General features: G+C 35.6%; 3 protein-coding genes across 7 annotated transcripts in view; 2 read left to right on the top strand and 1 right to left on the bottom strand.

Annotated features, from left to right (window-relative positions):
- Positions 1 to 437: 437 nt before the first annotated feature.
- On the top strand, positions 438 to 3,866 carry LOC118267491 (breast cancer anti-estrogen resistance protein 3 homolog). The gene is made up of 6 exons (XM_035581520.2): positions 438 to 587; positions 1,088 to 1,315; positions 1,399 to 2,390; positions 2,467 to 2,635; positions 2,721 to 2,898; positions 3,106 to 3,866. Exons 1-6 carry the CDS (start codon positions 585 to 587, stop codon positions 3,465 to 3,467), a joined length of 1,932 nt encoding a protein of 643 aa, XP_035437413.2. The 5' UTR covers positions 438 to 584; the 3' UTR covers positions 3,468 to 3,866.
- Positions 3,867 to 4,727: 861 nt separating this feature from the next.
- LOC118268186 (protein DDI1 homolog 2) lies at positions 4,728 to 15,598 on the bottom strand. 2 transcript variants are annotated; one of them, XM_035582544.2, is made up of 10 exons: positions 14,992 to 15,592; positions 14,526 to 14,732; positions 13,831 to 13,897; positions 13,594 to 13,752; positions 13,206 to 13,304; positions 8,075 to 8,237; positions 7,805 to 7,994; positions 6,596 to 6,679; positions 6,359 to 6,453; positions 4,728 to 6,050 (listed from the first exon to the last, which is right to left on the bottom strand). In XM_035582544.2, exons 1-10 carry the CDS (start codon positions 15,251 to 15,253, stop codon positions 5,970 to 5,972), a joined length of 1,407 nt encoding a protein of 468 aa, XP_035438437.1. In that variant the 5' UTR covers positions 15,254 to 15,592; the 3' UTR covers positions 4,728 to 5,969. The 2 variants fall into 2 exon arrangements, with proteins under 2 accessions (XP_035438437.1, XP_035438446.1); XM_035582553.2 differs by lacking the exon at positions 6,596 to 6,679 and having other exon boundaries at positions 14,992 to 15,598.
- A 145-nt stretch (positions 15,599 to 15,743) lies between these two features.
- LOC118268198 (transmembrane protein 198) overlaps positions 15,744 to 16,361 on the top strand; it is a 30,790-nt gene continuing 30,172 nt past the window's right edge. Inside the window, exons 1-2 of one of the 4 annotated variants that reach the window (XM_035582564.2) lie at positions 15,744 to 15,845; positions 15,950 to 16,040. The gene's annotated coding sequence lies outside the window, so the exon portion shown is untranslated. Of the gene's footprint in view, positions 15,877 to 15,949; positions 16,041 to 16,361 lie in introns of all 4 variants that reach the window. The other 3 variants (XM_035582575.2, XM_035582584.2, XM_035582593.2) reach the window with 3 other exon arrangements.

Raw genomic sequence — 16,361 nt, forward strand, 5'->3', positions numbered from 1 at the left:
ATCAAAAAGTGCTCGTGCCCAGCCTCTAACACATTTGTGATCATCCTTTGGGCTGTCTTACGATTACGACGCCCGCAAATAAAGAATGGGTAGCGCAGGGAACTATTTTTTTCTAATCTTCTGTCACATATCTTTATTCTGTGAACTCTCTTGTGCATAGGAAACCTATGGGTCTCTTTCAGGCTTCAGTAATGGTCTGGTTATAAAATTATATTTATTTGAATATTTTTACAGCCTTCCAATTCTTGAAATAAAACTAACATTTTCAAAAATCCTAAAACAATAAGTAACCTAACAGAAATTAAGGCAACACTAAAATTATTTAAAAAAAATATTTTAACTATACATTGTTTCTAAGAAAAATTCTCCAATCAAAATATAATACAGTACGCATGCGTAATTGTGATACGTGAAGTTGGAATGGAACCATTTCGCTACCAACATACAGTTAAAAATGGGCGGGTAGTTTTATCGATCGAGCGACGACCCCGCCGAGGGGTGAAACCGCCGGCTTCGCAATTTCGACCACTGCCAAAACATAAATGTTATTTTGTTTCTTTTTGTGTATAAACTGATTTATAAACATGGTAAGTCGATTGTACGCGTGTTTGTCAATTTATTAGTGGTATTTATAAATGTACAAAGTTTATAGCTAATACATAACATGTGTTATGTGTACATTTGTTGACATACGATTGTGGTTTATTCGATGTTCTTGTTACCTCACTGCCTGTGCCCAAATAGCTCTGTATCTGTAATATTAGGATTTCTTTACAAAAATAATCGTTCAAATACGAATTTAATTGAAGTGCCAGATCCATTCATTATAATGTAGATGGATTGTTGATCAATGTTTTCCAATTTGTATCTTGCGTTTTTAAGCAATGCTAGGTAGGTAGGTATCATATTTTGGAAAAGTATTATAAGTCTGTGTATGAGAAATTAAATAGCTAGGTATATTTGGTATAAACCTACCTATGCTTTCCACAACAAAATCGAATATTCTTATATTATTGTCAACTTTATCTTGTGATGATGTCAACTTTATCTTGAGGATTAAAAATCTTAATTTTTGTTCATATTTCAGGATCCTAATGCCATGACAACATCGGGCTTGCTGGAGTGGGAGTTTTCCTTGCCATCTGATCAGATTATATCACACGGCTGGTACCACGGCGCGCTCAGCAGAACAGCTGCGGAAAATCTCTTGCAACAAGACCGGGAATTCCTCGTGAGGGATTCATCATCGCAACCTGACAACTACGTGCTCAGCTGTAGGTCTAATGGACAACATCTGCACTTTGTTATACAACGGGTAAATATATTAAAAACAACCTTTAGCTTGTAGACTTTTGAGGGTGCAATACGTCTTACCTTACCTTATGATAACTTTTTCAGATCGTCGTTCACCCAGACACTGTTTACGAAAGACATCAGTACCAGTTTGAAGATGAAGCGTACGACACAGTCGCAGATCTCATCACGTCGTATGTGGGATCTGGAAAACCAATATCAGCCGCGTCTGGTGCCCGAATCCAGTATCCAGCCAACAGAGTGTCACCCTTGACAAATTACATTCAGAACGATGATATTACTTCAGTTGTTTCTCCGGTCGCAGATGGCTCCTACGGGAACCCGTATAGTTTGTACAGCCACTTTGCAGCGAAGCCAGGTATGCAGCTGAGAGTGCCATTCAAGAAGCAACGATCTCATTCTCTAACTCCTATAGACATGGGACAACACGTCACGCATGGTAAAAGCGCTAGCGCTGATGGAGTGATTCAAAGTCAAACAAGCATGATTGGCAAAAACTTCTGTGAATCAAATTCCAGTTCAAGTACGTGGGATGCCAATCTCCCTACCAGTCCTCCAGCCAAGCCCGCCAGATACGATGGCCCGAAAGCTGACGATAGAAGATTAGAACTTCAACGACTGTACCAGGTTTCAGGGTCTGATTCAGGCAATGGGTCCGGAGACTCTACTCAGAGTTCAGCGCACAGCGACCCGAATAAATCCAGGATGGAATCTGATTATCATCTTGTAACACCAACAATAAAACAACAATTTGATTATGAACTTACAGAAGCTAAACTATTGCAGTCTGAAAATTTGGATTACGTAGTGGATTCGAGAATAAACTTAGAAAACTTCCAATCACAAATTATACCGACAGGTCTTACGAAACCTCTGGAATCGGAGACTCTGCATACGATTAAATTGTTACTGCGTACTTCAGGACCGAGGATTTTGGCAAACCACATGACTAAGGTCGATTTGTTCTTCTTTTTTGAGGATGCCATTCAAATTGAAGGTCTAGACAGGACAGCATCGGGATTAGAACTATTGTTTCTGCCCCAGGGGCGACCCTTGCGTTTAGATATAATAGAGAGGTATCAAACGTCCATGAAAACATTGACTATACTGAGCAAAAATTGAAATGAATTTAATGACACGTCTATTTTTCAGGATTGAGACTTTCCGCCTGCTTATTGCGGTAACAATATTGACCTGCCAAACGGATAGACAGCGCGCGGATACTATCAATGACTGGATTCTACTGGCAATTGAAACCAAAACCGCTCTGGGAAATCTCTACGGATTTTCTGCTATCATGTTTGGCTTGTGTATGCCACAGGTACCTAGATATTTCAGTATTTTTATTAATTACTATTTCAAAAGCTAGTTGTACTTAATTACAATATGTTTTCTTTTTTAACCAGGTGGAGTGTTTAGAGAATGCCTGGAACATTTTGAGGAGGGTATACACTGACAACGCTTTCATGTTCGAGGCTAAACTGAGACCTTGCTTCAAGAGTATGAACGAGGGCACAAACCCTTTGCCACCGAACACAACGACTCCGTATGTCCTTCCGCCAGTGCTGAGTTTCCATATTTTTGGTGAGTTATTGCATACGTACTTTCCTTTCAATGGAGGATGAAGTTTAACATCTGACTATAGTTTTACTTCAACGTAAACTTCTGTCCCCTGGGCAAAAACTAGTTTAGCGCCAGATACTTCATTGTTACATGCTTAGGTATTTTTTTCCATCTATAGGTATATTTTTGCTTTATTTGAAATTCTAATGATTGTACCTACTTTCACAGACGGTGAAGGGGGAGGGCTGATGCAGCCAGACGATACGTTCCCCAGTAGCCTGATGAACAGCCTCGAGTTTGACTTCAACGCGACAGCTGCTCACTTGGACGCGGCCAGGCACTTCCCTAACCAAATAGACATGTTCAAACGCAACGCCAGGACAGTCGTGCAGGAGATGTCATCTTTAGGACCAATGTTGGATCCTACACTCCTCGAACTCTTCAGAACAGAGTTTCACATCAACTTCTTATGGGGCGAGAGAGGAGCACTCACTACGCCAAACCAAAGATTCGCCCGCCTCACCGACATTTTAACAGCAATGGCAAATAAATTAGCCAGCCAACCGCCTGACTCCGATGACACCGTGTAGGTTTAGCGAGTAGCATATCAAAGTAAACGCCAATTTATAATGTATTGATGTATGTATGGATATTGTACAAGCGATTGTATTGAAACTACGACATGATAATGCGAATTAATTAACAAATTCTCTTTTCAATTAACCAATTTATTTATTGGCTCGCGTGTTCATTCACATTTCTTATAACCCTGACCTGAGGACTTCCAATATTTATTTATTTTTTCTAACTTGTGGGTGTATTGTCTACGTCTCGCAGACGTACTACGCATAGCGAGTAATTCGTAACCTGATATCGTCTGACAGTAGTTAACTATAAGTTCATTGATCTCCATTGTGTGTAGGTACTTATGATATTTGTTATACATTTGTAAAACGTGGATATTAAACTAAGTAATATATGGACGTAAACTTTGTTTTATTTCTGGATAGTGTGTTTGGGTGTACACCGCACATAACTCATCTATATCCTGTGCGTAAAATATTATAAAAGTATCTCGGGTACCTATGATTATGGATGTAAGAGAGTGTAAGGGCGGCCGTACACGGACGGCTTCAAGCAGTTATAACCGACTGCTTGAAGCCGCGACTGCGCGATGAACTATAGCCATTCATTCGCTGCCGTACACACGACTGCTCGAGCAGTCGCGAACACTTCAAGCCGTCAACGGCTTCAAGCAGTCGACGCCGACCGCTCGAGCAGTCCGTGTACGGCCGCTCTAAGGGAGTTTGCTTCCACATCTCTGACAAGAGACATTATCATAATCCCCTATAATATTATTAGCCTTTCAACACATACAATACTTTATTAATCTGGTCTGATTTTGAAGGTTAGTTGATAGTGAAACATATATGTGAGCATGGACTCTTAAAGTAATGTTTAGTGCAGGGGTCCCCAAATATATTTCTTGATCAAGGAACATTTATGTTAGACCAGGGACCACTATTACTATTGCATTCTCTGCATGAGGTCCCAGATAAGCATTTTCGCAGAAGTGTAGTTTTGTTCTCATAAAAAATATTTTGTTTATTTACATCTCAGTTGTGACAATGCGAAATTTTATTTAACCGGGGTATTTTTATTAGTGTAATCTTGTGTATCTTTCTTATTTTGGGGACCTTATTTTGCCTCCTGCGAACCACTGGTGGTCCACGGACTAATTGGGAATCACTGATTGAATGACATCAAGTGATCTAGTGTCATCGGCGCGTCTACATTAGAGTTAGGTATAGGATTCAAGTAAAGTTATTGAGAAAATAAATAAAACGACATTTTGGAATCAAACTAGTTCTTTTTACTCATGAAAACATATAAAATATCGCCTACACTTACATATAAAACTATTTCGTAATAAAAAACTGCTACTACAATTTTTTGATAAAGTAAATTCGCTACAACCCATTGATTACCCATAAATAATAAAATGCCTGCAGATAAAATATAATTTAAAGAATGCTGGTTAAAATATACGAGGCTCATACAGCCCGTACGGTGAAATAATCCCTAGAGATCAAAAAGTCCATTAAATATTATAATCCACTACAATAATACGTTGAAAAACCATTATATGACATGGTATACAAGATTATGCTGCACATTACTGAAATATTAATATTTAAACTTAAATATGTATTATTATTGTCCATTTTGTGTCCAATTCGCTATCGTATAGATGAATAAAAAAGTATTAAAACGTTGCAAAAGCACTTCCGATTTGATTAACCTTTAAGAATTTGTAAAAGCTACTTGATTGGTCAATTTCATAAATGAATTTCACAAACGACTGTAGTTGCGTACGCATGTATTATTTCAAATTTCTGGATAGTAAAGACGGATTATGCAAGTCTTTTTGTTGTGTACAGTCACAGCTAACACAAATCCTATTCCTCTTATATTGTAAAGTACTCGGTACATGCCTACAACTAAGATGTTCTCTGCAAATTACAGCACAAAATGGAGTTGAGATATTATACGCTAGGTATTCCACTTACTTAAAGTCTTGAGACAATCCCTTAACATATATGGCGGTCAGAAACCAGCACTACACTTGCGCATTAGTCTTTGACGCCGAGGCTCAATCACGCTAGTGATCGATTTGATCAAACTACACACGATATATTATATTATTCTGCATAGGCAAGTTATGCAAATGCAAAAACCCGAGCTTTAGACGTATAAATATATAAAGTATAGCATCAGTCGGTATTCAATACAAACTGTATGTAAAAATATGATGATTCAAGAAAAGGCTTCAATCATCAATATGGTGTTGATTCTACTTATTTACTTGCATTCTAAAGGTACTTATAATATTACCGTACCTACTACATACGAATAAAATACGATTACCAAATGTATAAATTTAAATCGGGCTAAAATATGTTTTTAAGTAAATGATGTTTTCGAAGACTACTGTTAAAATGTATAATGTTAAATTCATATCTTAGTATGATAATTATAATTGAAATGTAGTCAATATGACTCAGCCGTGGATGGTCATGCTGGCTGTTGAGTTAGAACTTCAGAGACTTGGCGAAGAGAGCCACTGTGGCCTGAGTCTTGTCACCGTTGAAGCGGCGCAGCTCCACGATCGCCTGAAACGTAAACAATTCAAGTTAAGAGTCTAGAAGAAAAAAGAAATCGTGATTTGGATACTAACAAGAGGTAATTAAGAATATACTAATCGACGGTCTTTTTTCCTCTATAATACTTTGTTTTAGGTAATTTTCAAAACTTTAGTTTTAATACTTAATTGTTCATACTTACTACGAACGAAACTATAATTTCGTTCGATAAAACGTAAAAACTGCTCCTTCCTTTTCTCCTTCCAGGTTAAGTATCAGTAACAAGGCACTGTTGTATATTTAAAGTAAGCTTGTTATAAAGTTTATAATAACCATACCTGCTCCCTAGTAAAGCCCAGTGACATGATTTCTTCTACCTCAGCCTCGCCGAAGTTGTCGTTTGGCATAATAGTCTGGCTGGGATCGCCGAGAACTGGAAGGAGAACAAAATATTAATTTTCCAATAACTTAAGAACAACCACCACCATACAACTAAATACGGTGAACACATGCCCATTGCCACATTACTAAGCAATCCCTAACAAATGTAGAAGTTGTCTGGCCAATATACATACCCATCCTCTGGTTATTGATTTGCATTGGCACTGACGTGGACTGGCCGCTAGTAGTCGGTCTAAAACCCAGGTGCGAAGCTGCGTCTGTTCAATGTTAAATTACGTTACATAACAAATAATAAACATGAGCAAGTTCGCAAACTACGTACAATCCTGTTTTTAAAATTGCCTTTATCCTGTTGCCATAAAGGTCAATGTTGATTGCTGGAATTGAATGCAGTGCAGGGTCGGCATGTCCGGCCCATTTAGCGGTCCCAAGCATGAAGATGCAACCGCTCAATCAAATGTATTGTCCCGTGGCCTTCAGCATACATTGTTGCAACAGAATGTTCCTCCTTGCTATTTTTATCTGGACCACTAACATATTTTATACGAGGATGTGAATTTAATTTCTTATACGCAATAACTCCCATTAATTATTAACAATATTTTCATGAAATAAATTAAATACATACTTTACATTACAATACAAAAATTGTAAAAGTATTATTATTCTTATTTACAAATGTAAAACGACGTAGACATTATACTTATTACAAAGTGAAACCACACCTACAAGAAACAAAATTGAGAAGATGATTTTACTTGGTTATTGAATGAATACATCTTATAATAATTTCTACAAACCGAAAGAAAAATAATAATTTAATAAAATAGACGAAACATTAAAGCTTAGTTGAATTAAACAACGTTTTGATTAAATGAATTGTCACTAAAAAGCTCAACTCAATGGCGGTAAAACATCAAAATATCACAAACCCTTTCTCCTCTTGTTCTTCAACTTACCTCCTCGAAAAAGTACAGTCAATGAAATTAAAGGATGAAAAGAATATTAATAAGAAATGTACCAGTGTTAGTAAGAATAAAATTCACTAAAATATCAACATAGTAAGATTTAGTACAACTACAGAGTGGAAGAACCCCCCATGCACCGACGAGGCATCCCATGTCTCATTCGATCCTCAACTGGTTCGATTCATTACCGTTTGCATTCACTGACCTGACTTTCCCGACAAAAATGCACGCGTTACCGACAAGCCGTTAGCTACTCCACACATGCAATCAACTACACAGAAACAAGGGATTAGTTTTGCGATTTTTATTGTTTTAAATAATACGTTACTATTTTTATTACGGTGCAAAAACTAATCACATCTCCACAATTTTTCATATTGAATCGCACTTGTTATTTCTTTTTGGTACGCCCACCTTGCTTTGACTTCTCCATAGCTTCCTTGACCTGTCGGTCCTCGTGGTCCCGCATGGACTGGTTCACGATCTCGTCCTCCGAGTAGCCCGACAGCCGAGCGCACTCTGGCAGCTCCGACTCGGGCAGGAACGGCGTCTCCGTACCCGTCGTGCCGATACGTAGGACGTTCCGTTTCAAATCAATGTTGCACTGCAAAGGTCACACACGTTAAGGCAATTCCTTACCGGTCTCTCGTCTTAAATGAAACGAAGAAAAAAACAGTTTATTACCTGATGGCGTTTGAGCATGTCTAAGCCAAGCAGCATGTCCATAGGCTGCTCCTCAAGCACGGAGAAAGATGTGGTGAGGAAATCTTTCTCAATTCTCATCTGCACCATGTGGATCCTGCCAATGATCCGCTGCACGCCCACGCCCTTGGCGATGCCTGCCCATCTAGGAGAAGACATAGCATGTTTATCATGGTGTAAGTATTTATAGAACGATAACGTACGCACAAAGCGACCAGCGATTCAATTAGCTGGCACACGCGTGAGCCAATAAAAATTATACAGTTCGCTAAACATGAATATCATAAACTGCTTTTATTGCAATGTTTCCTTTTTTTTAAGATACAAATATAACAGTCCTTGACAAAACCACTGATTGATATTATTGATACATATAAGAGCAAAACAGTGTTGATTGGTAGGTGTAAGAGGGTGATATATTACTAAGCATCATTTTACTGTGAACAATACAAAAGCTTTTGTTATTATTTACTATCGAGCACGTGTTGTCTACAACAGATTGTTTTCATACTGCCAATTGACGGCATGTACACTATAGTTGCAATGTGAATGAGTAATGCATTTGTCGCATTGGTATTTACAAATCTAGTCTAGAGAGTATACATATTTATGTGTATGTCTGATAATTTAAAAGTTTAGATTGGATATATAAATAGACCATTAATAGAAGTACCACCTTTAAGCATTAATAGTCAACTAGAATCTATACCTTTATAAGATGATCCAACAAGTTTACGGTAAACAAGTTATTTTCGTTTTTAGTTGTATTTGCAATAGCTTAAATAGTCTAGCATACAAATGAATGAGGTGAGCTGCTTAACAACTTTTATTATTTCCTTCTAGTAGATTAAATAAAATGTACTGGGAAACAAGTCAAATATTTTTATGGAATGTTCATTCGTAGAAGAAGAGTGGGCCACGCCTACTATGTGCAGACAAACCTTCTTAATTTTAATTAGCTACCATCTATTATATTTTCTTTCGATAACATCAAAATAGTCGTCTAGACTGAATGGGTGTATCCTTTTCATATCCTGTCTACATCCCAAATAAATGATTTCAAAGAAAATGTGGGCAGACGACTTACAGAAATAATGAGATTGATTGGAGAAATAAATAACATGATAATATATAAATCATAGAAACAGAATACAATCGAGTAATAGGCACAAATTCTACGAAATGAATCAATAGACTAATTGCACTGATTGCTAATAAAGTCTAAGTAGCTATTCTAAATCTGGAGACATAGGAGTGCCTTCGGCGAGACGAGGCAGGCAAAGTTGAATGACACTGACTACCTTTCTTTGAAACGATTCGTATTTTTCTGAACCCCTGGAGCTAAGTTCAGACAGACAATATTACAGATAATTTTCTGTATTCATTAGTAGTAGACCTATTGATTACAAATTGTGGTTGTGTTCTGTTATTTTTTGAAATAACAATGTTATCAAAAACTAGGTTGTGCAATTCATTGAAAAAGAGTAACCATTTAGTTTCTTACTTGTTCTTCTCCAAAGAAATCTACACTTTGTCCATCCAAAGTCAGCAAGCAAGCTTCACTGACAGACAAACTGAATGACTGCCTTTTTTAAAGGATTTTGTTTGACGTTCAAAACTGTTTTAAATTGGTCTAATTGATGTAACTGCATTGACTTTGCCTACGATTCATTTATATTGAATTCGTAGTCTGGAATTTTTGTTTCAGAAGGTTTGTCTCCTAATAACTAATACAATTAATTAGATTGTATCGTCAATTAATTAGATTGTATAGTAAGTTCCACGGACTAGCGCTTCGTGGAATCAGATGTTTAATATTGTTTAATGCTTAATATACCTACCTATCTATAAATTACCTACTACAATTAGTAGCAAAGCAATTACAGAACAAAAAATACAAATAGAGTTCATGGTCTACCAAAATAGATGTATCAACAAAGTAAATTGATACTCATTAGTAGAGTACAATACACTTGGAAGGTTAACAGTGGGAGGGAAGAAAACACTACTTGTATACTATAAGACCGTACTTAATATTATTATTGAAAATAATCTGTCTGAAAGGCAAAAATGGGTGTGGGTGGGCTTGAGTCCCACTTAGTTCGTATCGACTCGATAATGATGGAATTTTCTAGAATATAAACACTACAGATTTAAGCCGATAAATGGAGGTATTTTCCAAGAATTTTTTTAATGTTTGAGAATAAACCTTTTTTTAAGTCGTCTCAAGTCTTTCTCTCTGTTAAAGTTTCAAGTAGGCAGACAGTCAAAATAATATTACTAGGTACGCCTTATTCAATCTATATGAACTTTTAGAATAGAATATTCCATAAGACAATAGTTTTCTCATCAAGTGACAAAAATAACTTTTATAGGCCCTGTCAAAATCACCTTTAAGGCGTCGTACTATCAGCATTAAAAATCACCTTGAATGATAATGTACATAAAAGAAAACGGTCACAGTGCGAAATCTTGTGACCTGGCCAACTTTTCAAATGACGCAGTCGCAACAAAAGGCACGAGAAGTCTCGAAAACTTGTCAACTTTAACATTTTGGAGAATACATACAAAATATGAACGAAAATTTGTTAACAGTTTTCAAAAGAAACAGTCGATTTACGTAAGTTTTTTCCCCGTTGTAGAAAGGGTATTGTTTTTATAAAATTTAGTTTGAATTGACTAACTTCTGTTTCAGTTACATAAAAAAAGTCACGTTGCGCGTTGGTCACATTTGTGTAGCAACAACTGAAGAACGGAGGGTCCAATTTTCATGATTTCTTAATCAGAGAATAAAGAGAAACATCATATTTCCCTTTCAATTAAAAATGGTTACCATTTCATCAGGAGAAATTATGTTTATACTGTTACTTTATACAGTTCTCATACTTGGGTAATTTGCATTAGATTTACATAAACTAGTAATATTTCAACGACATTTAAGGCAACGAATAATATTATTTTACTTTTCGTAATGGGGTCTATCGGATATTGTAATGTTTTTATATTTCCTTCTTTATTTACATTAGAAATTAAAATGACTAGTCGCCGTACTGAGAGTCATTAAATGGTTACTTAACCCAGTCCTCTAGCAATTGTTATACGTAAAAATCGTTACTAAGGAATAGTTTAAGTAATCATTAAATGTTTCTGAGTGTGTACTCTAAATTACTGCGTAAATAAATAATCACTTGGCGGACTAGATATGAGCGATATTATGATTTAGATGAATTCAAAGTGTAGTTTTACTATTCTTATCAAGAAATCCATTGTTTAGTTGTTTTGACAGACAAACTTAAAGATATTAGGGTAATATACCTGTTAGTAACAGTTCTCGAGACGTTACCTCGTCATAAAACATAATTGTTTCATTGAAAAGTTTGAAAACCTTAAAGCTACGGCTATCCAAGGTCCCATTTAAAATGGAATGAATACATTCGCGTCTAGTTATGATCATGAATGTATATGAGCCTTTTTTAAACAGTGGCAAAAGCAGGCATAGAATCTATTCATATCATTCCCATAGATTCGGGCCCCACATGTTAAATTCATTGAATTTCAATTGAAAAAACTGGTTGGCAATTCTATCTGCCCTTGCGTATCAAAATAAGTAACGTCTACATTTAGGAAAGCTGTTATATTTTACAAAATTTCGTACCTATTCAATCTTAATGGTTTTTAAAACTAGTTTATTTAGATAACGAGATAGTAAGTAGTTGGGGTTTGGAATTCAATTATTAATTAGCCTAATGTGATTATTAATTCATTTCATATTATGTGTAATCGCGGGGTATCAAGTATTCATTACGCATTCTATGCAAATTCTTTACATTTAGGTAGTAACGACTGACCACTGACATAATGATACACAGTCGCATAAGCGGTCACAATGAATAACAGATCGTATGGTAAAAACCCTTTTTTATGAGGGGGGAAAATCATCCAATGACTTCTCCCGCCTTGAGCGAGGCGAGAGGGAGTGTCAGACTCTGACTAAATACCATTCCATTCCTACTCCTCATTTCGAATCGGAGCCGCAGTAATTCGCTCAAACCTTTGATTTAATTTAGTTTTTGGGTAGAACTTCAATTACAACCAATGTTAATAATCGATCTCTGGATTTTTTATTGCGATAGTTAAATAGTTTCGGTCATAGGTTGAATACACGCCATTTTACAATGCTTGCTGTGGTTTTTATAATGTACCTAGTATTGTCGTTGATAAATATTGTAGAAAAAAAAGCTGTATTCAAAGATAACGGTATCTTATTTATAGAAATAACTTACGATAAGAGTAATTGTTGAATAAAAGATACAGCACACACCCATTTGAAATTCAAAATATTATTGGATGCTGATACAAAACAAAGATTTTCGTGATTTTTTGGATCGAAAATTATTGAAGCGATCTTTTTAAGTATGTAATAAGTGTTTCCTTGGCAAAAATAAATCGTTTCCACTAATGAATTGTACAGAATCTAAATTAATATCTAAGTTTTAAAATTTTATAGGCAATTTAGGGAAACCTGAAACAAGCATCTAGCTTCACTTACGGACAATTCAATTTGACGTTTCAAAAGTGCCTTATTAAATATTAATTGTTATAAATGCTTTGACTTCGACTTTGTAATACTATCGTTCTTGGCATTTCGAGAAAAGTACTGGAGTGGATCAGCTGGAAAGCACCATTGAATGAATACACAAAGAAACAATCTATGAGAGATGCATTAGTTACAGAATACTTGTGTAAGTATATGTTCTTCTCTTCTTTCTTTGTTGTAAAACAGCGACATAGAAACGAATGCCAAAACCAAGTGAAAGTCAGCTCAAGGACAATATCTAATTTAGTCATGTAAATATATTATTACTATCAATCAATCCTCTATTGTCTTAGAACACGTGTGTCCATTTTATGATAAACATAAACAAACTAAGAGGTTTTTATAATTTCCAAGAGAAATAGTTGCTTTATACAATTTTATAATATGATATGGAAAAACCATTGCAATGCTGCTACGAATATATTAAAATTTCGCATTGCTTCTTAGCCAGTATTTTGCTTGGATAAATTGATTGCCTACTATGCATATAATTAATATTTATTAAAATTTTCTTACCTAGTGTCCACCAGCCGCATAATGTTGCACCGCTCAGCACAAGCCGCTGACATGATGGTGGTCTGAGCCCCAGAGTCGATAAAAGCCTTCACAGGGAATCTAAGGCAAAATGGTCCAAATTAATATACAAGATAAAAGAAATGTCTGACTCATTAAATATTTCCCAAAAATGTGTAATAGTTCTTTAGTTTACAATTTTCGTAGTAATAACTTCTTGGAACTGTTGTGGTTCCTAAAACTAAATTACCAAGTTAAATGATGAACTGGAAACCCTAACAAGACAAGGCACTGTAAACACCTATATGATATCTCATATACCCTATCTGGAGGAGTGTTCCTGTCAACTGTAAATAACTTTTTAATCATAAGATCATGTTGATCAACTCACCCGTTAACATGGCAGTTGATGTACAGCATGACAACCGTTCCAAAAGTTTCAGGGTTGTATTCCATGGCTGCCTCCATATTGGCTTCGATGTTCTTCTGACGGATCTCCTCGGCAATCATTCTCTGCGCTTCCGTATCAAACGGATCCGAATTCATCATCCTGAAATAAATCTCATTTTAAATCATAGTCCTTGTTTATACCTATTTCATGAAAAATAAATTTGTCATATTTTGTCACCTTATCCGTTGTTGTTGACGTTCCGTTCTAGCTAATATCTGTTCGCGAAGCACAGAAGCAAATGTATCTACGAAACAAGATTTAAAATTATAACAAATATCTTTATAATAAGTATAATTTAGTTAGTAATTAGTTATTGTGGTAATGAGTATTAATAATACCAATATATTGAATTGGTTGTGTTAATACTAACTGCTGTAATTTAGTAAGCATAAATTATAATTTGAATAAGATTAGTCAGCTAAAAGTAATTTAGCTTGCCTGTGTATATGTATGTAACCTTCATTTAAATGGGTACACAATATTAGTGACTCTACTAATAGTTCTGAAAGATGAATATTGAACTCGGCAAATTAATAATGACATTATGTTCTAATTATATGTAGCAGTTAATTAATGATAGCAAAATATTACAAAATAAACCATTGTGATGTTAAAGATGTTAAACAATATAAAGCTCACAAACCACCACATGGAATTTCTCCTGTGTGAATTTTTTAGTAGAAAACATAAGTATTAAATATATCATAACACAGGCAATGGTTTAGGTTTTGTGTCTCATATGGATTAAGTCTCTAATCGTAATGTACATACAATACAATACTAGCTTACAGCATTTTTATAAACAATCAAATTTATGCAAGAGTTTGAAAAATATGCAGTAAGAATTATAATGGCATATTAATATTACATACCGAGGTTGCCGCTGAGAAGAGCATCAGCTAATCTAGGATTATTTTGCTTCAGGAGAGCAAGTTGATCTGGATTAGCCAAAAACATCTCCCTGATGATGCGTGGGTCTTCTTCAACAGGAGGGTTTCTTGCTGCCATTGAGGTGCTGGCTGCACCTGGTGGGACTCTGATGCCACTAAAGTCTAGACTTGCTAAGCCGGTGGGCAAAGCTGCAAGGACGATGTTTTTAAATTATTTTACTAAAAATGTAACTCAACCTCCAAATATAAAAAATCTTGATGAAAATGACGTAATTTATGTCATATATCTTTTTTTAATTCAGGATAGAGGATTGTCTCTTTGTTTACATTTATTTTAGCTGCCAGTATTTATTTTGTCAAAACCACCCTGTCATCCAATGACAAACAATGGCATGACACTGCATTTTTAGATGCACAGTGAAAACGAAGATTACAAAATTTACATTACCTTGACTGGAATCGTTCTGGTTCAGGTTGGATGCTGACTGCATCATGTGGAGCAGCACAATCACGTCGCCGTCGTGAACTCCATGTTCTTTTAAAGACTTTTTATCATCTAATAGCGGCTTGCCATTGTAATTCAAAATGAAATCTTTCGCAGGAAACCCGGATTCAATTTCACAAAATGCTTTAAAATTTTCTAACTCCAAATCTTCAGACACATCTAAGACGAAAATCTCGTCGTTCAGAGTAGTGATTGTGATCTTCATTGTGAATTTGGTGATGCGGCTAGTACGAATGAATACTGTTCACTGAGGTAAATACGTGTTGTTTGATTTAAACACCGTGGATGACTGGCCAAAACATTTTAAAACTTCTGTACGTCTCTAAATATACTGCGCTGGTTTTGTGTTCACTAACATAAGCGGAGAGAATATTACTTTAACTGTTCCCTGCGATAAATAACAAATTTACAAAGGTTCACAAAGGTGCACTCGGCTGCGGCTAGGGTTGTATTTCGCAGGTCTTCCGTCCCCGGTACGGTCCCGCTACATTTTGCGTGGTTAACGGTATTTTTATTTTAAGACCCATATTCATAAAAGTTAATTATATTAATTTTTGATTATTAATATTTTGTGATATACTTGAAGATTTGACGTGACATTATAATTTTTTTAATAATTTCTTAATTTACCGGTTTTTATAATCGATGTCATGTTGCTTGTCAAATCGATTTTTGCTGTCATGGCTTGTGTTATCTGTGGCCGTGGCATTTGACAGCACTATTTTAAAAAGGTTCAGCAACATAGTCGTAGAGAAAACTCGGTGGTGTAAACCAGTGGGTAACGTCTCCTTTGTTAGGTACCTGTTCTATAGTTTTCTTTTTACGTAGGTAGTAGTCGCGAGTGCGGAGTGTTGGCTTTGCTGGGTATTTACATATTATAAAAACAATGCGTTTGTTTTAGAAGCTGAAATTATTCGAGGATCGAGTCCTAGTCATTGAGTGTACTGGATTTTATAAATTTACAATGTGAAATCGACACATGACGTAGAATGGTGAGTTATTTTTTGTTGCTTACATTTTATTTTTTTATTGTAAATACTTGACTAAATTCTGGTTCTTCGCATTGTATTTATTGGTAGGTTTTTTACCGTGTCATTGAATTTTTTTGGAAACGAAAGCTTGTTCACGAAACAAAGTAGCTCCAAAGTCGTCGATGGCAAAGTAGAAACATGTTTTTGTTATTGACTGATTTAGAATCTTTTCACGCTTTCAAATGGTGTAAACCTGATTCTTAATAAAAGGTTCCCATAGCCAGTCTTGAATTTAATGTTTATAATAAATCTATAATGTTAAAATGAGAAATAAACTGATGC

The sequence above is a fragment of the Spodoptera frugiperda genome, chromosome 25 (assembly GCF_023101765.2).
Source record: "Spodoptera frugiperda isolate SF20-4 chromosome 25, AGI-APGP_CSIRO_Sfru_2.0, whole genome shotgun sequence".
Lineage (NCBI taxonomy): Eukaryota > Metazoa > Arthropoda > Insecta > Lepidoptera > Noctuidae > Spodoptera > Spodoptera frugiperda.

Bases quoted from the DNA above. Each gene is read 5' to 3' on its own strand.
- LOC118267491 (XM_035581520.2), top strand. The intron at 2,391-2,466 runs GTATCAAACGTC...TCTATTTTTCAG, and splicing joins CGTTTAGATATAATAGAGAG to GATTGAGACTTTCCGCCTGC. The intron at 2,899-3,105 runs GTGAGTTATTGC...CTACTTTCACAG, and splicing joins GCTGAGTTTCCATATTTTTG to ACGGTGAAGGGGGAGGGCTG.
- LOC118268186 (XM_035582544.2), bottom strand. From the start codon at position 15,253: ATGAAGATCACAATCACTACTCTGAACGACGAGATTTTCGTCTTAGAT. The intron at 8,238-13,205 runs GTAAGAAAATTT...GTCTTCTCCTAG, and splicing joins ATGCGGCTGGTGGACACTAG to ATGGGCAGGCATCGCCAAGG. The intron at 6,680-7,804 runs GTGGGCGTACCA...AACATTGAACAG, and splicing joins TATGGAGAAGTCAAAGCAAG to ACGCAGCTTCGCACCTGGGT.